Source organism: Carettochelys insculpta, chromosome 4, assembly GCF_033958435.1.
Source record: "Carettochelys insculpta isolate YL-2023 chromosome 4, ASM3395843v1, whole genome shotgun sequence".
NCBI classification, from domain to species: domain Eukaryota; kingdom Metazoa; phylum Chordata; order Testudines; family Carettochelyidae; genus Carettochelys; species Carettochelys insculpta.
The window spans coordinates 22,193,107-22,214,764 of NC_134140.1; the positions used below are offsets into that span (position 1 = coordinate 22,193,107).

Consider the following 21,658-nt stretch of genomic DNA (forward strand, 5'->3'; position numbering starts at 1 on the left):
GTCAGGGTCCTTCCGGGGTTTTAACCTGTATATCTATAGTCTCTCTCCGGTGATGCAGTTTTGGCTGGCCGGGCCGCAGACTGGTCTGAGACTCCCTTCTGCGGTGCCCTGTTTTTACTTGTAGCACTCGCTGATGGTTGTGCTATGAGGGAAGACTGAAGGAACTGGGCTTGTTGAGCTTAGAAAAGAAAGGATTGAGAGGGAGACATGACAGCGCTTTTCAAGTACCTTAAAGAGGCTTACAAGGAGGAGGGAGAAAAATTGTTCTCCTGGGCCTCTGAGGACAGGACAAGGAGCAATGGGCTTAAACTGCAGCAAGGGAGGTTTAGATTAGATATTAGGAAGAACTTCCTACCTGTCAGGGTGGTTAAACACTGGAATAAGTTACCTAGGGAGGTTGTGGAATCTCCGTCACTGGAGATATTTAAGAGCAGGTTGGATAGACACATATGGGAGATGGTCTAGAGATGGTGCTTGGTCCTGCTGTCAGAGCAGGGAACTTGACTCAATGACCTTTCGATGTCCCTTCCAGTTCTAGTGTTCTATGATTCTATGTATTAAATGGCAGTGGAATTTCCCAAGGAGAGTAGAGTGCTGCTGTATGGGTACTGCGGAGGGCTTTTTGATTGGTACAGTTAAGTAGCAGACCAAATTTCTCTGACTGTTTGCCATTCCATGCATTCTGGTTGATCATGAGTGTTTGGGCTGCACAATTTGTGAAGTGTTGTTTTTCAGCAGTACTTTGCAAAAGGATTCTGTGCAGCTTTGTCAGCAGTTATTATGATGCACTTTTAAACCTCCCTAACGAATTCCCTCATGGACTTAGTTTTAAACTGGCAGCTGTCCATGAAATCGGTTTAGTTGTTCACAGTCACATCTACACACAAGTCGCAAGCTGTAAAATCTTTACTATGAGCCCTCTACTGGGGCTCCTTCGCTGAATTTTAAGGCTGTTTTCCAGTTATCAGTGCAACATTCCACTGCAGCAGGAAGGAAAATTGTTTACCTCTTTTCTTAAGTCTTAGGTCCTACTTCTCCAGATGTTTACATATGAGCATAAATTTACTCAAATGTCTAGTCCTGTTGAGGTCCATGAGGCTACCATGTAAATGAAGTCACACACTTGCATGACTGATTACAGCATTTTATTCTTGTTTTCTTTCTTGCTTCAGATCGGCCTAGTCTGTTTGCTTTGTCTGAGGCTCTGACCTTCAGCCTAGTTCACCAGGTCTCTCGTGACTTGTCATGTTATTTTTATTGTCTCACTGTCGGAAAAGTTATTTGTATATTTTTCTACTTCAGGTCAAGCTCTTTTCTATTGTCTGTTACAGTAAATGCTCAAATACACAGGGGTTGCATTCCTGCAACCCCCGCATAACTCAAATTTCAGCACAAGTTGAAGGGAGCCGAAAGCCAGGTACAGCCTTCTTCCCGGCTCCCCTGGGCTTGCAAGAGCCAGGAAACTGAGCAGCCCACCAGGGCTGGTCAGTTTCTTGGCTCCCAGAGTGTCAGGGAACAGGAACCAGGGGGCAGCCTGGTTCCCTCTGCTTGTGGGACCCAGGAAAGTGACCAGCTCAGGAAACTGACCAGTGAGCCCTTGAGATAAGTGCAACCAAATTGAATGTGTCTTGGGTAACTGCAGCTGCCACCCCGACAGGAGCGGAAAAACTGCTCCCATCAGGGGCAGCAGCCTGACTCTTGTGGCCCCTGAGAGGAGCTATTTCGGGCTCTTGTCAGGGGCAGCAGCCGTGAGTCAGGCTTCCGTCCCTTACAGGAGCAGGGAAACTGCTCCTTCCAGGGCAGCAACCTGACTCTGTGCTACGCCCCTGACAGCAGCGGTTTCCCAGTCCCCGGAGTGGTGGGGAGCTGGGAACCAGATGGCAGCCTGGCTCCCAGCTCCCTCCACTTGCAGAGCTGAGAAACTGAGCAAGGCAGCAGCTCTGCTCAGTATCCCAGCTCCAAGGAGTGGAGGGGAGCCAGGAGCCAGGCTGCTGGTGGTTCCCAATTCCCTGCCACTTGCAGGAGCCAGGAAACTGACTCTGCTAATTTTTTAAAACCAACTGCTCATCACATTCACTGCACCAGTGCATGTCTGCTAACTCACCTGCATCTGAAGCATGACACCCAGAAATTCTACCACCCACTCCTCTTCCAATACATTCTCAACACCCGCAACTGTAAAGCTGTGTTGTGGCCGAATTCTAAGAGGGTCAAGTTGTATGGGAAAAGTTACTAAGGGCTTAAAAATGGAGGAGAGAGAGACATTGCTTACGAGGTCAGGCTATGCACTCAGCCAAGCCCCTTGCCTCCTCCCATGCCAGCAGGGCCTCAAGCCTCTCTCCACTCTAACCAGTCTTCCCACCTCAGGCCTCCAGTTGCATGGTAACACAAGAGTTCACCACACACGAACAAGTGTGCCACTCTGTTAAGGTGCTGCCTGAGTAGATAGCGGCAGGAACCAGCAGAGAACTTCATCTGGCTATGTCACCAAGTGGGCACTCCGTGAGACTGGGCACCCCATGATTTCTGCATGTTTAATGTCTGATCTTTTATGGCCCCCTGAGAGTCAATCTGTAGCTCTTCCCCATTGATCTCTTCCCCACAGATCTCTTCCCCACAGTCAGCATGGCTCAAACCCACTCTGTCCTTTGATTCATAGCTGTGATTACTTTGGGAGAGTCCTCCCACACAGTTCAGTTTTGAAACACAACATAAAAGAGCTGATTGTAAGAACAAGGAACCTCAGCAGCCTATAGGCCAGTGCATGAGGAAACTGGGGGGCAGGGCAGATGGGCACAGGAAGATGGGGAACAAAAGTCAAAATTGGCATGTGGTGTCTTGTTTTTCAACAATTTGCCTAACAGCAGTTTGATTAACTCAAACTTTCATTGTAATGGTAATTCAAGAATGCTTTGTGTTCCCCTGAAAGGAATTAATCCAAGACCAAGTTAGTAAATGAGTTGGCTATGGGACTCTGAGTTTTAGATCAGGGTAAAGTTATCTCACAAACTGAAAGGATTCAAATTTGTGTAAGCCTATTTATATCCACTCTCTGAAGCAGATCTTCAGCTGTAATAATTAGCTCTGTTCCCTTCAATGGCTCTATGACAGCCTATACCCTATGGGGATCTGCCCCCTCCCTGTGTGGATATACACTCAATGAAAGAACACTGGGGCCCAAATTAGCAACGAGACTTAGATGTTGCATCACCAGGCAGTGGAGCAGGCCCTGCAGTGGCATCTGTCTGAGACATGGGGAACTCCTGTACAAATCCCTTTTCATTTGGGAGAGAAGGAACTGAACTAGGATCTCCCCCACTCCACAGGAATATCCTGACAGCTGGATTAAAGTTTATAAAGTGGCCTTTTTTCATCCCCCACTTTCAAATGCCACTGTGTGTGCAGTTAGGCAAGCTCAAAGGATGCCCTTATCATGATCCGGAAACCAAGTGAAGCAACCATTTTATATCAGGCACCACTTTTCTTCCCTGCAATTATCAGTCACCTGTCTAATGTAATCCAAACTAGCGAAAGTTTCAGTCATGTTCGTTTAAAAAAAAAAACAAAACCTTTTGGCACATGTAAGAGAATAAGTATGTAGACTATAAAAACTTTATTAATATGCATATTAATATGACTACAAATACATTAAAACAGTAACATATTTTAACATTTTTAATGGGGTGAATGATCCTGAGACCTAGCAGCCGATCATGCTGGGCCACCTTTATGAAATTTCATGTCCCCTTCTGAACGGGCCCACCCCCACTTTGCCACCCCTGCCCGAAATATCCTGTAGATGCAAGGGGCCCGATTCTCTAGTGCTTCAGTGATTGTGTCCTTCCCATTTACACCCATGTACAGCAAGTATGATGTGATACCAGGGTAATTTGGTAGCATTTTAGTCATTTTTACATGAAATTTGCATAGGTGTATGGGGCTACGCAAGGGCAGCTGTCCTCAGTGGAAGAGGGGTTAGAACTTCTGCCAGTTCCCCAAAATACTGTCTTCCTGCCAAAATTGCTTCTGTCTTGATTAGCTTCAGTGTGATCCTTGGCTTCATGTGACTCACTGGTCACTTCAGTTATACAGTGAGAATAAAACCTTTGGGCTGACCAGCAAATGCCATTAGGAATACTTCATTTAAACAAGGAAGAAAAGTAATGCTTTCATCTCCTGCATTTTATGCCCTTTTTTTTTTCTTTTTTGGCGTGTGTGGACACTTTGATGTTTTATTACAGAGTGATTCATTTGGGAGCAAGACTAATCCTTTTAGAGATGTTAAAATCACAGCACTTTCTTCTTCTGGTACTTTTATCTGAATCTTCCTTTTATTCTAATTTTATTAATATACATAAATTATGTAATTCTTTTTCATGTTCATCTTATTGTAAAATGATCTGTTTACATTTTAATAAGAGAGTGTACACCGTTTATACCTGATCAAGGACAGTTGTTTAACTTGTACTAAGTCAGTTAAGTTAGAAAAAGAGGAGGCCGGTCTTTCATAAGTTGAGTCTGCAGTCCCTAGCCCTTTTACATGACTATCGCCGTGTCTACACTAGCACCCCCCTTTCGAAAAAGGGATGCTAATGAGACACTTGGGATGTGCTAATGAGGTGCTGCAATGAATATGTAGTGCCTCATTAGCATAATGGTAGCCACAGCACTTCGAAAGTTGTCACTTTCAATCGTGCATGGCTCCTCTATGTGGGGTGCTTTTCGAAAGGACCCTGCAGACTTCGAAACCTCCTTATTCCAATTTGGTTATAGGAATAAGGGGATTTCGAAGTCTGCAGGGTGCTTTCAAAAGGACCCCGTGTAGACGAGCCGTGTGCGATCGAAAGCAGCACTTTTGAAGGGCCGCAGCTACCATTATGCTAATGAGGCACTGCATATCCATTTCAGCACCTCATTAACTTGTCCCAAAGTGTCTCATTAGCATCCCCCTTTTGAAAGGCGGGTGCTAGTGTAGACATAGCCTATGTATGGATGTAATCAAGAACTGTTTGTGATGGGCTGTACTCACCTTTTATGAGTGACTCCTGTAAGCTGGGTGTGGTGCTGCCATCTACTTTTTCCTCAGGCACGCCCTGGAGGCCGCCCACCTCAGTAGGCAGGTAGCTCAGCCCTCCAGACAAGTCACACATAGTCAACAGGAATGAATGAATTCTTTCTGAGATAACAAAGTGCAACCAGAATTATTGCTGCATCCTTGTTAGTGTCTTCACCCCCTTCTGGGCTAACTTTGAGTCTTTCCCTGCCGAGAGTGTACCAGATGGATAGTCTTACAGCTCTGTCCATGATCCCTTAAATTCCAGCCCTTTTGGGGGCTTCTAAATGGGCCTTATCCCCTTCTCTGGGCCACTTCCCCAGGAATTGCTGTGGAGGACGTGGGAGCTGCCTGCTACTCCAACTCTCTACCCAGAGACTTTATGAATAGCAACCATGGGCTGCTTCTGCACCTGGCCTTTTTATCTCTGCCTGTTGCCTTAGAGCTAGAGCTCTCAGCTCCACTTGCTCCCAGGATTTGTTAATGCAGTCCATCAAGCTCCCTTTGGCCAATGCAAAGCACCCTGCCTTGCCTATGGGTCCTAAGCCAGGAGTGGAGCTGCTAAGCCCTGCGTGATCTTACTGAAGTTTGATTGGCTGCTTCTAATAAGGCCTGAGGACCCTCCTTTGCTGCTGTCCTTGTGGGGCAGGATGTGGGGTAGGGCCTCAGGGCCTACAGCAGAGGGCCTCAAATGGTCAGATACACGCACGATACCTCTCGGTCCCCTTTATGATGAACAGTAAAAGTACTTGTGAAAAAAAATTGGACAGCATCACTGTTTTAGCTCATTGGAGATATGTTCTTGTTGGCTGCAGAAGTGTTTAATTTCAAGATGGCTTCGACTGGTGATCTGAAAGAAGTCAGTTGCAAGCAAAGTTCTTGGGACAGCTTGCTCCCAGATTTTCCTGACGGGCCACTTTGTGAGTACCGTAAAAGGGCTTCCTTCAGCTGGAAGGAGATGGCAGTGTTCATAGATGATGAAGATCTCATCCAGTTCAGGGTAAGTTGTTTTTTTTTTTTTTTTTGGTTTTTTTTCTAAGGATTGATGTGTTGTTTGGGGAAAGCAAGGGTATTTTGGGGGCCATGAGATGAAGTAATAAGTGGTGAGCCAGTGTTGCATATGGTCACTTTTTAGAGCAGAACTGACTTATAAACTGTACTACTTCTTTCACTCCACAATCAAATGCAACCTTTTTATTTCACTGCTGTTGCTGAGTATTGGGAAACAATACCAAACTACAGCAGCCCCTTTAAATGACAGTCTCCATTACCTATTAATGAAGTAGTGACCTACTATATTTGCATAAGACACTATCCAGATCAAAGTTTTCATGATGCTTACAGTGACTCTAGAGCAGGAGTCCTCAGGGCTGGCTGTTAGGAGAGGGAGTATACACCCCAAATTATGTATTCTGTATTGAGTCCAGGTAGACACCAAGAGCTTTGTACACTGGTCACTGATGTAGTTATACTGACCTAGCCTATTGTGTAGACAGCACAGATAGGAGCAGTAAACATAGCCACCATGTGTTGGGGAGGTGCATGAAGCTCTATTGTACAGAGTAGGAGCATTTTTACTTAGTCCCCCCCATGAGGCAGTTGCATCAGTGCTGATGCAGCATTTTAACTGCACATCTGGCTTTAGATTTCACCAACCTGTAATCTAGCAGAAATTTCTCAGGCACTATAACAGCCTTAACTGTATTACAGCCAGTCCCTTTGGGTATGATGAATTTGGGCTTATCTACACTACCGCAGAAGATCTTCCAGGGTTCAATTACATGTGTTGAGTTTGAACACACAAAATCAAGCTCTCCGGGGTCGCAGTCAACCTCTGTAGTCCTCACAAGATGCAAGGAGTAAGGGAGATCAAAGGGAGAGTTTCCCTTTGTCCTTCTCCTTTATAGACAGGCAAGTTAGCTGAGCACAGATACATTGATTTTTAGCTACAGAATATAGGTTGTACCGCCCAGGACCAGCATGGTTAGGATCTAACTGGTCCAGAAAAAGAGAATTTGCCGGACCAGGAAAGGTCCCCTGCCACAGGCCCCCTGGTGCTTGCCTGCTCTCACCCCATCAGGTACCCTGACTTGCCCCTGAACCCCACCACCACCAACAGCTGCTGAGCTGTTCACCCAACAGCTGGGGCGGGGGCAACTGGACTCTGGTATCTGCTGTGAGGCTTCAGCTGTGATTCTGTGCTTTGGGGATCTGTTGTGATTCCACAGGGCTGCCAGGAGACTCCAGCCTTGTACGTCCTGGCCCTGCACTCTGGAGGGCTGCTGCAGGGCTCTGGCTCTAGCTCTGGCCCTGGTCCCATGCTGCCTCTAATCCTGTGCTCCCCACGACTCCAGCTCTGGCCCTGCATTCCACAGGACTGCTGTGGGGTTCTGGCCTCGGGCCTCCACTACCCCCAGGCTGTTTCCCCTTGACCTCCTGCCCTAAGGCTCCCATTCTCTCTGATCCGGGAGCATCCATGGTCCTGCCAGACCACGGATGTTGCTGGACGAGAGAATGCTGGTTTTCAGAGGTGCATTCTGTCCTTAATTTTATTCTACTGTCTGGTGAGTTACACAGCCACAGAGGCTCACAATACAACACTCATAAATTACTTCATATTATGGGAACAGATGTAATAAGTGAGATTACAATACAAGTTGCAAATCAGAATCATTCAGTAAAGTCTAAACAATAACCACTTTCTTACATTCTATTTCAAACACAGAGACAGGCCAGATTGATACTAGCCACATATTGTTAATGTTTACTTAAGACGTGGAGACATTGGCTTGAGCTGGCACCTGGTCTGCTAGCATCACAAAAGTATCTCTTGGCCTTGTAACCCAAATATAAAAGGCCAGATCTATCGTAAATCTTTGACTTTGCATTTGGCTGACCTACTGGAAAGATAAAGGATGAAATACAATACTGTGCTAGGTAGTTGCATGGGCAGATAACAAAATAACGGAATATAAACTTACCCAAATTGTAAACTCAACTACAAAAATTAATTAAAAGTTGATCAAATGCTTCAATAAATGAGAAAAACCGCAAAGGAGAGACAAGACAAAAAATGGGGTAAACCAAAAGGACAACTACCATAATTAAAGAACTTTGTTAAGAACATGCTTTGTAAAGAAAGAAATACAGAAGTGGGTCTGTCAAAACAAAGCTCATCACCTAATAAATAATATTGTTAGTGTTTAAAGTGCCACAGGACTGCTCTTTTTGTTTTGTAAACAAAAGTCAGTTGACCAAAATCAGGGTGGACTGATTTTAAATCAAAATGACTTAAGCAATTTATTTTAATTATTATTTAAATCAGCATACAGGAAATATTGATTTAAAAGTTGATTTTATTCATGTTTTACATTTATACTTTTATTTTCCTAATGAGACATTTATTCTCATTGGCTGGTAATCATTAAAACATGCTGATTTAATACTAAATATAGTCATTACACTAAATTTGGTACGTCTTTTCATTACTTGGGAATATCTGTGCATATTTAAGCAATTGTGAAACTTAACTTCATTCAGATTGTTTGTGTTTGCATATTTTATTAAAAATGATGAATTTCTTGTTCACTAGATTTTTTTGACCTGTCATTCATGCAATTTGGATGGCATATTCAATTAAAATACCAATGGTACTTTAATTGTTGTATGAAATAAAACTAGTTTTCATATGCTGAATAAAAAAGTTAATTTAACATGGTTTGTATTGAAAACTGCCTGATTTATGAAACAGAAGAAACATTTTCTATAGCTAGTGAATTGCAATGTTTGTTTTCGGTCACTACGTTTCTAGAGATTTTGATGCTAGTAGATCTCATCCTCTCACACCTAATTTTTCATAGACTGAAAGAGGAAAATTGTTTCTTAATTTTTCAAATTGCATTTGGTTTCTTGAATTTGAATGATCTACTAGTTGAATGGAACTAATTGAATAAACTAACTAAGAAAATATTCTCTTTGCACTTGAAGAAAAGACCACTAGTTCCAGGTGCTTAATAAGTGATTTCCACCAGATCAATGGGTTGACTTTCATTAAAACTAGGCAGAATGTATGTAATAATTTATATTATTTTGTATTTAATTAAAATAACTTTAATAAATGTTTCATTTAGGCCTTAACATAGATTGTCAATTTCACTTTCAATTAGGTAAATTTAACAAAAAATTCAGTATTTAATTTAAAATGAAAAAAAAAACTTACTAAAATGAAAAACGTCCAAGGTTTTTATTTTATTTTAAATTACTTATTTTTATCCACCTTGACCAAAACTGGTATGATAAAATTTGTGCCTAATTAATAAACATAATAAGGAGGGAGTGGACTATTAAGTCCATCACTTCCTTTTGGAAGCCTTAAAAAACTGAGGGTGGGAAAATCAAGCCCAAGAGGAAGCTGCCAGCAACTGCTGCAGCAAGCTTTACCATCATGTCTGACACCCCCACCATCTCCTTGGACACACCATAATGCCATCAGACCTTTATCAGTTACAAAGAGGCACCCTGAACAAACCTAGCCAAGACAGGCAATGAGATGACATCACCGTCTTGAGGTCTGTCTGAATTCTATTTGGGACATGACACTTTACTGACAAATTTACACTCACTCTCTCTTGCTCAGCCCTTTTCCTTCCCTGCTGTATTTCTTCTCTTTCCTATTCCTCTCCTTTCTCCTTCTGTCTAATAAGTGTCTGGCATAGCCAGCAGCAATGCATATTGTTATGACTTTGTCATTAGAAGTGAAAAGACTACATTATGGTGTATTTGCCACAGGACTAAGCAGGGAAAGATCTCTGAATAGAAACATCAAACCTTGTGTAAACAGACAGTGTTGGACAGTTGCAGGGTCATGTTAACACCTTTAATTCTTTGGGCCCGTTTACTTCATCAGAATTAATACAACAATGTTCATGGTGGTCAAGAAAGAATGCCCCCTTCTTCCCTCTATTTCTTCATCACCTTCTCTGTGAAGAGTGGAGAAAAGCACATTTTCAGCCCAAAGCTCTGCGTGTACCTCACTTGATTATCTGAATGAAGCTGTTGCCTAAGGAGACGGATATCTTCATAGATACAATTTCCCTTTCAAAATTGACCATGGCAGATGAACAGTCAGCTAGGAAGGTAACTGCTCTGTATTAGATCATTAGAAGGCACATAGCCTGTCTGCAAGGACTCAGTCCTGGTGGCTGTCATTGTCAGTTGGACTAGATAGACTGTGCGACTGCTCTCTTCTGGGAAGAGTGCAATTGCAGGTGACCACATAATAGCTGAAATGGCATTACATAGCCACAGCTAGTTAATGAAGCGCCTGTTGGCTCATACTGCTGCTCAAAGGGGACTAGCACGTAACTAATATTAGGCTTCTGCCAATAATCAAAAACTAATGTGTCTAAAATGCAACTGTGTGAGGAAACAGGCCTAACGTTGTTCTTGGTATACATTGACTGATCTGGTATAGTGTAACAGCAGCGAAGGGTCCTGTGGCACCTTATAGACTAACAGAAAAGTTTTGAGCATGAGCTTTCGTGAGCACAGACTCACTTCATCTGATTTGTGCCGTGCTAAGTGTGTGGCTGCCTCACTTTTGAAAAATGCATCTGGCACTCAAATTATCTGTGTAATATCTCATTGTAATAGATTTCTTTTGTCATGCATATACCCATTTTTTTAAAATTCAGCTTTTGAGTTTAAATTGTTTTATTTTGGCTGAACATACGGCTGCTATGCTAAGAAGCTTAAATCAGGCAGACAGGAAAATTAACTTGATTCTTTAACACTTCTTTCAACTTTCTGGTATTAAATTTCTATTGCTAACTTTTCCCCTCAAGAACAGAATCTTCTCTGCTTTCGAAAATGATCCTCTCTTTGCTCGTTATCCTGGAGAAGATATGACCCTCGAGAAGTATCGTGAACTGACATTTCTGCGCTGTAAAAGGCTCTTTGAATATGAGTTTCTTAAACTGGAAGATATCATGGAGAAGCCATTAAAAATTATGGTTTTTATAAATTGCCTAGGGATGTATGATTGGTCTCTGGGTACCAAATATTTGTTAAATGCTCAGGTAAGTACACTTCAGAGAAAAGCCTTATTACTCTGTTGCACTGCATTTTCATAAGTTTTTTTTCCCCCTCTTTGAGGAAGATTTTTCTAAGAGCAATATCTCGACACAACTATATTTCTCTTTTTTTAAATAAATGAGTTAACCTTGGATGTGCTCCTCAATCCTTTGTCATTCACTAGATTCTTCCATTAAGGATAGTAGAGATGGTTGAATCATGTTGGCGGAAAGCATTATGTAGTGACTGTTTCTGTTTTCATGACATGATTTATTTGCTTAGTGATTTCTTCTGCTATTTGACCAGATCTGTTATTTAGTATCAGGTGTGGCTGTGATTTTGTGATTTATGCAGCTATTTGGCCAGAATTGACTTGAGACCACCAAACGTTTTGTAATTAGAACTGCATGAGCTGGTGAAAGCTTTCAATTACTGCTGATCTGGGATGGTTTTGCTGGCCAGCTACAGATTCAGTCACTGATTCATCTAAAACTGAATTACACACCATGAGCTGGTATGTTTTCAAAGATTTCACATTCGTGAGTGGGCTTTTGCACCCATAACTACAGGCAAAAATGGAGGGTGAACCCACTGAAGGTTCAGTTACCCCTGCCCAGAGCTGATCTTGTCATGAGGAGCACTGTCTCCATTACCTATGCTGTCCTTGACCTGTCTTTCTGTATAATGCAAAGTGTTCTCTGTCTTTGGATGACATTCAGTCCAGTGCAGAGGAGCTAGCGCAAAACCAGATCACCACTTTAAGCTTTCGAAATAGTGCTGAAATGGCACATGAGTGTTGGACAGTTCTATTGGCCTGCTCCTAAGGGTGAATGTTGTACGTAGTGATTGCCGTGCTTATTCATATACTCTTTCCAGCATTTGTGCAGGGATTTCACAGTCATTTCTCTCACTTTGTGTTTTCAGGTGTTTGGTGGTGCAATTGAGAATACTGGCTCTGAAAGGCATAAGGAATTTGTGAAACAAACCAGTAACATGGAGGTAATATTGGAGTGCCTCTTCAGCGTTGGGTATTGTTTCAGATAAGAAGCTAGCTGCACTTCTGAGCCCTTTCTGATCTCTGACTGCAGGTGTTATCAGCCTTTCCCTGTAACCTGCCTTGGGGTTTTTCCACTCTTATGGCCTGTCTAGTCTGGAATGTTGCCTGAGGATGTTATGAAGACCAGGACTTTAATAAGGTTCAAAAAAGAACTAGATGAAATACGTGGATGTTAGGTTCATCAATGGCTACGTCTACACTAGAGAGTTTTGTCGACAGAAGGGGTCTGCTGTCGTCATAACTCAGGGAACATCTATACACTTAAAGCGCTCTGTTGCAGATTCTCGACATAACTCTGCATTTGCCTCGACAGTATTATCCCTCAAAAATTTGAGGCATAACAATCTGTCGACAGAAGTGTAGTGTAGCCACTTCTGTCGACAGAGAGGGTTTCCGATTGCTGAGCAGCCCTCTTTGCAGAGCTGCCATTTCACTTTCTGGCACCAGAGGGCAGTGCACTCTGGCGATGAGAATGTGCAAAGAACCTGTGCGGGAGGATGTTTAAAGTAGAAAAGCCGTTGCACGGGGCAGTTCCACTCTCTTGATCTCAGAAGCCTGGTTCCAGTGTTATGAAAAGTTGTCACAGCTGGGACTTCCTCGGCTGCAGTGGATGGCCATGCCATCTTTGGTGCCTTGTCATGCCCTTCACTCTCTACAGAGCGTTGCAGAACCGCCTTCCTGGTTGTTGGATCTTGCTATTGCTCTCATCCACCCAGTCTGCCGGGGCCGACTTTGCATGCTGGGATAGGCAATTCCCTATCTCGCTGCAGGTTTCAGACCTGCAGGCTACCCTCACCTGGTTTAGCCCGCCTGTCAAAGCAGTTTATCGGGGTGTGGCCGCTGTATGCTACAGCTTCTTGGAGCCACAGGTGAGAGCTGGGTGCCAGGTGGGGACCAAAGGTGCATGAACTGCCCCGAAGAGATACGACAAGTCCCCACACCAGAGGTGCGACCCCTTCCTGGACACCTTGGCAGTTCTGTGTCAACAGAGCAAGTTGTGTGTAGATGCAATCGGTCGACAGAGCTTCTGTTGCGATTTCCCTGTCAACGGTAACTTCTGTTGACAGATGCTTCTAGTGTAGCTGTAGCCAATGACTATTAGCCAGGATGGGTAAGGAATGGTGTCCATAGCCTCCTACATCAGGGAAATGGGTGACGTGAGAGGGATCACTCAATGACTACCTGTTCTGTTCACTCCCTCTGGGACACAAACCCACCCATAATCTTGGGTAATTTACTTTTGTTGCTACTCTTGAGCTAGCGAGGTCAAAAATAGGTCAGATGTGTTAACTAGAGCTGCACTCATGCTCTGTAATCTGAATCTAGATAGACCATTAAACTGAGGCCCAGAGATGACATCTTAGGCATACCAACCATTTAGTAACTTGCAGGTCTAACTGGATCTCAATTACCTGCATTTCCACCCTGCTGAAACCTGTGACTCATGATATTAACCCTCTTCTTAAAGCAAAGTATTAGTATTTAGCCACTGGAAGAAAGCAATAGAGAAAAAATATTTTAAGATACCCAACACATATATTTACTCTCATGTATCCTTATACCTGCCACAAGTTAAGCTTTACCATTAAGCTTGAGGAGCAGAAATTATCTTAAATTCTGGGTTCTAGCCAGCCCAGATCCTTCCTAGTGTCTGGCTCTGTTAATCCATCTGACCCATCTTAGTCATGCAGAATTGTAGTGCGTTGGGTGCTCCTTCAGGAGGGGCAGGAACCCTTAACACTACTCACTGAGACTTAAGTATAGGCTGTTAGGTGAATATTAGAGAGGGTCTTCTCTCTGTCTCCTTACCTGGTCAGGCTCTGCCACCCAGTCAGATCCCTAGCATGAATTATGCTTCCTATTCTATAGTCCAGAACATCACAACACTCGTGACAGATCCAGGTACAGTATTAATAATTGTGAAAGAAGTCCCCCATGTTTGTCAGAGGCATTTTATTGTTTTTCCCCAGGAGGGTAACTAGGGTAATAAAGGAAATGTAACAAAATTATACTGCCGCTAACTTGAATTACTGTATGATCTTTTTCTTTCATTTCCTCTTTTAAAAATATATGCTTGTTTATTGATGAGCTCACATCATGGAGCAAACAGTTTATTATGCAGATGGGCTCAGGGTAAAATCATTGTGAATCTAATTAGTGACACAATTAAAGACCCTTAGCACCGAGAAGAGCTTAGTGCTCTGTATCTGTTGCAATAATGTTGCCTTAGGTTTCAGATTAATTAAACGTTTTCCCCATTTTTGAGTGGATAACCAAACTGAGTGGCATTGTGACCTAGTCACAGTGCGTCTTACTGAAATTTGGCCCAGTGGCCCTACCATCATGATGGAGAGGCAGATGGGTCAGACCTGAGTGGTGCTGCAACCCTACACACCAGGTCCTAAAGCTCAGAGGGGGAAGCTCGGTTCAGATTCATGGTAGTGTAGCAGAGTCGCTGCTGTGGAGTGAGTTCAGTGCAGACTTGGTTTCCAATCCTACCCCACCCTGTGGCCTCCTCTCAGGAACTTTTTTTAAGGCTGTGGGAGTTTTATTTTCAGATTTTGCTCAGAACCCCCAAAAGTCTGCACTTCGTTGCCTTGTTAGAGTGTGTAGAGTAAAAACAAAGGCCAAATTTCCTTCTAGTGTAAGGGAATGTTGTTCATTGACAGCAGTAGAATTGCAAGCAGATGGATTTCACATGCTGATGAAAAAAGAATTCATGCACCGTAGAGGTAGCCTGAGTTTATTCCTTCCAAATGTTTGGATTATTGACAATTTTTAAAACATAGTCTATTCTTTTTCCAGAGTAGACTGTTCCCAATATTTAATTTATAATGAAGGATGTACCCACACTCAGGCACTTAGTTGCTAGGGTTCAAGCAATTTTTTATATTCATAACGGATGTAGCAAGCCCAGAAGTGCCAGGGGTATGAACTGCCAAGCCCAAAAAGGTGCTGTGTTTAGGCGTGTGGCATAACTTAAGCACTGGCTGTTCCTGTGGCTGGCTTGCAGAAAGGCTGACACCACCCATCGTCTCTAGTAGACAACAGTTCCTTCTATTCAAAGAGCCAGTCCCACTTTTCTTGTATGATGGGTATAATTAATAATCTACACCTCCCATTATGAGTTAGCATAACCCTGACACCTTATTGCAGGAGTTGTGCTGGCTTACGCAAGGGATGAATTTCACACAATGCAATCTCCTACTAAGCAGCTGGATTTTTATTAACTTTAATTTTTACAGCAACACCGTATTGAGTAACACTTTGACTTGACGATGTTTAAATGACCATGTTTGCATTGAGTTGATTTGCACCTCTGATTCACGGTTCAGATTTTTGGATGTTTTGCTCTAACTGAAGTCAGCCATGGCAGCAATACCAAAGGCATACGGACGACTGCCAGATATGATCCCAGCACACAGGTCAGTCTGTCATCAGCAGAAGTGGTACTTTATTGTTTACATGCTGGGGTAAAGATATGGGGTCAAAATGATTCTGTGATTAACAATAATTAGCATTTCATTCTTATATCATATTTTTGTAGTCCTTGTAAAGCTGTAAGGGAGCTGGAATTTCCATCCTCCCAAAAATGTTGGTTTTAAAAAAAAACATTCTGAATTAGAATTAAAAGTCATGTACGTGAAATTTTCCCAAGAGGGACATTTTCAAAAAATATTCTGTTAGAAGAATCCACCCAGGTTTTTTTTTTGTTTTGTTTTGGTTTGGTTTTCTAAATTTCTGCTTCCCCTCTGGAAACAGCTGACTCCATGGCAGCCCTTCAGGGAAACTGCTCAGGAGCTGTCCAGCAAGTTGTGCAGCCTCAGATAAAATCCTTCTTATTTCTGTGGATATGGCCATGCAAGCTACAGTCACACTCCATGATTGCAGTGTGGACATATCTTATATGTCGTAAAGTGGCTCCAGATAATAAGCAATGAGAATTATTGTTTTAAAGCATAAGCATGGTATATTTCCTTTACTTGGCAAAAATTCCAGCCTGCCTCCTTCCCTGGGCCTTCTTATTGGTGGGAGCAAATGATTGCAGATTTTTTTTCTCTTTAAGCTTGTTAAGCAACATAACACCTCACTCACTGTCTTGCAGAGAGCTGCACAAGGGGTACACTTGTCCTCTCATATAAAGTCCCACTGAAGCAAATGGGGTCTGTGTGGGTGCAGAGCACATTGCAGAATAGGCCAGCTATCAAGATGTCAGGAGCATTTTGCATTCACAGAAACACCCAGAAATCATTGCATGTCTCCATGTACTCTCCCCCCTACCCCCGCATCATGTTGTAAGAAAGGTTGAATTTTAGGCCCAAAGTTGACAATCACAGGTATGTTCTCCCTGACTTTTCCCTAGACACATGTTCTAGAATCAGTACCCTATAGATTCTTGCCACACCCACTTTCCTCGTGAGTATGTTGGATTGAAGAACAGTATGACATGCTGGCCATTTTCAAAATGTTAGTGTCACCAAATGAAAAGCAATGAGGGATGCAAATTGGTTTGTATGATTTACTTTACTTTACAAAACCACTTTTTGATTGTTTGTAGAAATTTATCATCAACACTCCAGATTTTGAAGCTGCCAAGTTTTGGGTTGGCAACATGGGAAAAAATGCCACTCATGCTGTTGTCTATGCCCAGCTGTATACTCCTGATGGGCAGTGCCACGGATTACATTCCTTTGTTGTACAGGTGGGAAAGGACAACTACTTAAAAAACAATTTTGTCACCATATTATGTCCAATAGGCAATTTCTGCAAAGATGTCTTCAATATTTTCCACTAAACTTCAGTATTCATTTGGTTGTGCATTTGAGTAAAGAATATAGTCAAATTTATACAAGCAAATTGCTTTAAGTAGGAAGTACAAATGAACCTTCATATTACTGCATGACATGCAGTTTGAATAAGCGTACGTAATGTGAAATACTTTGGATCAAGAGCTCCTAGGAGTGGAGAATGGACCTCAGTGTTAGGAAAGTGCCTAACATAAGATGGACAAATAATATATAATAAATACAGTGAACATAAGCGAAAGTGTGTGTTGGTTGTAGCATGTCCCAGGCCAAACAGAGGAAACACTCCCAGCACTCCAGTTTTTTCCAGTGAACATTAGATCAGGTCCTGTTTTCTAATAAGGATCCTCAATGCTTGCACAGCACATCTACAGTGACTTGTCTGGGCCCAAAAACACAGCACCTAATTCTAGCATCATTTTTTGAAGTGTCAGTTGTCTGGGATGAATGAAGAGGGTATAGATTATTTTAACTGTTTTTAAGCATTACACATATGAAGGAAAAACATGGAATATATGGAGAGAGTTGTGAAGGTTCCAGTGGCAGCATGTACTGCAAGTGAAATAAAAGGCAAACACTGACTTTCCCACTGTGATGTTATATTATACTGTGCCAGACCACTGTTAGTATAGCAAGGTGGAACCTGAGATGTATGCAAGCTCCCACAAATATCCAATCTAGACACCTCTCAATGGAACTTGAGACCATTGCTACTTATTCTGTCATCAATTACCAATGAGAATGCCTGCTCCCATCCTCTTTGGAATGCCCCCTTCAGGTAGTTGAAAGCTGCTATCACATCCCCATTCTTGTCTTCTACCCATTGATAGTGCTCTTATTAATACAACCCAATATGCCATTAGCCTTCTTTGCAACAAGGGCACATTGCTGACTCACACCAAGTCTCATTTACTGTAATCCCCTTTTCTGCAGAACTGTCACTTAGCCAGTCAGTTCCCAACCTGTAGCAGTGCATGGGATGCTTTCGTCCTAAGTGCAGCACTTGATTTGTCTTTGTTGAACTTCATCAGATTTCTTTTGGCGCAATCCTGCAACTTGTGTAGGTCATGCTGGGCCCTATCCCTGATGTCCAGCATATCCTACTCTCCCCCTAATTTAGCGTTATCTGTGAACTTGCTGAGGGTATAATCCATCCCACCACCCAAATCATTAATGAAATGGTCATTGCTGACACTCCAGTGCAAGCCTGCTGTAGCTGGTAGTGTCTTTTGGTCCCTGGGTGACCCCAGCAGAGGGAAAAGGGAAAGACAAGCCTGAACCAGGGAGAGGTGACAGATGGCACTCAGGAGGTGGGGGAATCAACTCATCAGATCTCATTATGCTAAAGCTTCCCTGTAAAACTGGTGCTGTTTTTGTTTGTGTTACTTGCCCTTGTTCATGAGAGGTCAGATTCAAGGTTCACTGCAGTCATTAGAAAGACACCTCCTCATTGACTTCATCTGGCTTTTGTGTTCTGATTCTGAGCCATCCAAATCGGAGGGAGTTCTGCAATTTAATTAAGTGGCAACATGAATCAGGCCCTTGGTCTGCCTTCCTTCTGAACATACAGTTCCAGACCACGTCAGGTTAGGGGACCTTGCAAGGCCTAGTCATAGAAAAGTCAGTGTAAAGGAACTTCTGGGCGTTAAACATGAAGAAGTTGTCATTTTTATATGTTTACAGATTTTTTTTAATATATAAATAAGGTTGTTTGCAAAAACAAAGTAAGTACAAATGAATGGTCTAATCCCCTGAAAATTGCATTAGTTCACAAGCTGGGCACATTTAGGCTAGGTCTACACTAGACATTAAAGTTGATTATAGATACACAATTCTAGCTACAGCAATTGGGTAGGTAGAATCAACTTATCTGGCCATCCTCAGAGACGAAGGTTGATGGGAGAAAATCTCCTGTTGACCTGTGTCATTCCTCACAATACTGAGGAGTACAGGAGTCAACTGCTGACCCCAGATAGTTCAGTTTTGTGTATCCCTACTAGGTGTATGAAATCAAACCCCAGAAGATACGACTGGGTCAATGTTTCGTGTAGTGGAGACATATTCTTAGAAACATACATTCAGTCTTCAGGGCTACAAATTATATTTTTAAATAAAAGCACAGATTTGGCAGAAATTGATTACACCCTCGTAGGAAACCTTCCTCCTTGAAATGGGTGAGCCAGTTTTTCAAGCACACTGTTTCAGGTATTAATGTTTGTCCTGATGCCACAAGCAGGGCATGGAGGCAGGGGTTCAACCACAGAAAACAGCTTCCAGGATTAAAGTCATTTTCACTATAAAACTTGCACAAGCAGTGGCAAAGCTACATATATTTAAATGAACTGTGTTGCAGACCAGATGAATCATGTCAAATATCCCTGGGAGAGACAGGACACAATTAGTGCATAAAATTAATAACTTTTGTTGATTCCTGTTCCAGTCCACATAGATCAAAACGAGGTGTGCGTGCCAGTTGTAAATCAGGGATTCTTCTGTTTAGATGCATATTTGGAGCATGGTAGTGTAATTAGTGGCATGCAATCAAAGAAAGTGAAAGTTTTATAAGCTGCTTTCATTATTAAATGTAAAATGTCTTAGATAGAAAGGTGCATAAACAGACACCATATCTAAGTCTGGACTCTATTTACCTGTATTTAGAAGAATGCTGTTTGGATTTTTTTCTTCTTTTATAAAAAATATTAACAACATCATATAGGTTGAGAGTACTTTGCACTGTCTCAAAGGAGTCTACCAAGAGCTTTAATTTTCTCATGACTAAAATATTGTTTTATTTAATGTCCACTTAGATTCGAGACACAAAAACACTGCTTCCTATGCCAGGAGTGATGGTAGGCGACATAGGAAAGAAACTTGGGCAGAATGGTTTGGACAATGGGTAAGTCAATAACATTTGAATATAGAAAATCCCTATGCTGATGCTGATACAGGTTGAGCCTCTCTCATCTGGCAGTTTCAGGCCCTCACCAGTTCCAGACAAGAGAATTTGCCAGAATGTGGGAGGGCAGTATTTTCTAGAACATTACCAACACTTCCACTGCTTACTGGGCTCTTAGAAGATATTTAGAGATAAATTACAGCCAAATAAGAGCACATAACACTGAGAGCCAGGACTGGTGTCTGTAAACAAACTATCTGGCACCTTAGGAAACTTGGCCATACCCATGGTAAGTGGTCATCTGGCTAACTAAAATCATGCTGGATTACGGAGTTTGCTGGATGAGAGAGTTCAACCTGTAGTTATAAATAGTGCAAAAGTGCTAAATGTTCCATATTTCTCTTAAGCCAAGTACTTATTGTGAAGATTTTCTTTATTTACACAATATGAACCCGAGAACCTTGAATATTGGTATTCACTGTTTTAATACCCATCGCTTTGCATTCTCTAATTTCTACAGAAGTAGATTTGTTTTGTGCATAGCACCTTTCATACTCTGAGAATATCCAAGTGCTCTAATAATAATAATAATGATAATAATAATAATAATAATAAGTTCTGTACTTACACACCAGCAATTATAACAAGAAAAAACAATAGTTACATATAAAGGCAAATTATCTTCCTCTACTCTCTGGGCCAGAATCCATACTTGTTGTCTTGCTGGTTTCTGAGCCTCCAGGCCACACCTAAGCAAAGCGAGCAAGTCTATAGTCAGCCAATCTCTAGAGTTAACTAGGTCTCCATCCCCCCGCATCAAATTCACTACCCTTGTTTTGTCTCTGTAGCTGCGTCTACACGTGCACGCTACTTCGAAGTAGCGGCAGTAACTTCGAAATAGCGCCCGTCACGTCTACACGTGTTGGGCGCTATTTCGAAGTTGAAATCGACGTTAGGCGGCGAGACGTCGAAGTCGCTAACCCCATGAGGGGATGGGAATAGCGCCCTACTTCGACGTTCAACATCGAAGTAGGGACGTGTAGACGATCCGCGTCCCGCAACATCGAAATAGAGGGGTCCTCCATGGCGGCCATCAGCTGGGGGGTTGAGAGATACTCTCTCTCCAGCCCTTGCGGGGCTCTGTGGTCACCGTGGGCAGCAGCCCTTAGCCCAGGGCTTCTGGCTGCTGCTGCTGCAGCTGGGGGTCCGTGCTGCATATACAGGGTCTGCAACTAGTTGTTGGCTCTGTGTATCTTGCACTGTTTAATGAAAGTGTGTCTGGGAGGGGCCCTTTAAGGGAGCGACTTGCTGTTGAGTCCGCCCCGTGACCCTGTCTGCAGCTGTGCATGGCTCCCTTATTTCGATGTGTGCTACTTTGGCGTGTAGACGTTCCCTCGCTGTGCCTATTTCGATGTTGGGCTGAGCAACGTCGAAGTTGAACATCGACGTTGCCAGCCCTGGAGGACGTGTAGACGTTATTCATCGAAATAGCCTATTTTGATGTCGCAACATTGAAATAAGCTATTTCGAAGTTGGGTGCACGTGTAGACGTAGCCTGTGATTCCTGGATAAATTATCTTCAATTAAAGAGAAAGGTGGTAAAGTTTTCTTCCAACTATCAGCTTGATGCAAGGGACTGCTGGCCAAATAGATCTCCTTCCTTACAGTCTGGAGGGTCAGTCACCCAAAAAGAACATGGCAGTGTATTTCAGGAAAGACTTAACCGCTATTTATAACAGCTAGAAAGTGACTTGCAATACCGAAAGACCGTTGGG

General features: G+C 42.8%; 1 protein-coding gene across 6 annotated transcripts in view; it reads left to right on the forward strand.

Moving 5' to 3' along the window:
• The window catches only part of ACOX3 (acyl-CoA oxidase 3, pristanoyl), a 95,553-nt gene that overhangs the window by 288 nt on the left and 73,607 nt on the right, over positions 1-21,658 (forward strand). For 5 of the 6 annotated variants that reach the window (XM_074992420.1, XM_074992423.1, XM_074992419.1 and 2 more), the window contains exons 2-7: positions 5,869-6,053; positions 10,897-11,130; positions 12,050-12,124; positions 15,518-15,607; positions 16,741-16,884; positions 19,795-19,883. In XM_074992420.1, the coding sequence (XP_074848521.1) occupies positions 5,886-6,053; positions 10,897-11,130; positions 12,050-12,124; positions 15,518-15,607; positions 16,741-16,884; positions 19,795-19,883 (800 nt within the window). In that variant the 5' untranslated portion in view covers positions 5,869-5,885. Of the gene's footprint in view, positions 1-5,868; positions 6,054-10,896; positions 11,131-12,049; positions 12,125-15,517; positions 15,608-16,740; positions 16,885-19,794; positions 19,884-21,658 lie in introns of those variants that run through there. The other variant, XM_074992424.1, reaches the window with a different exon arrangement.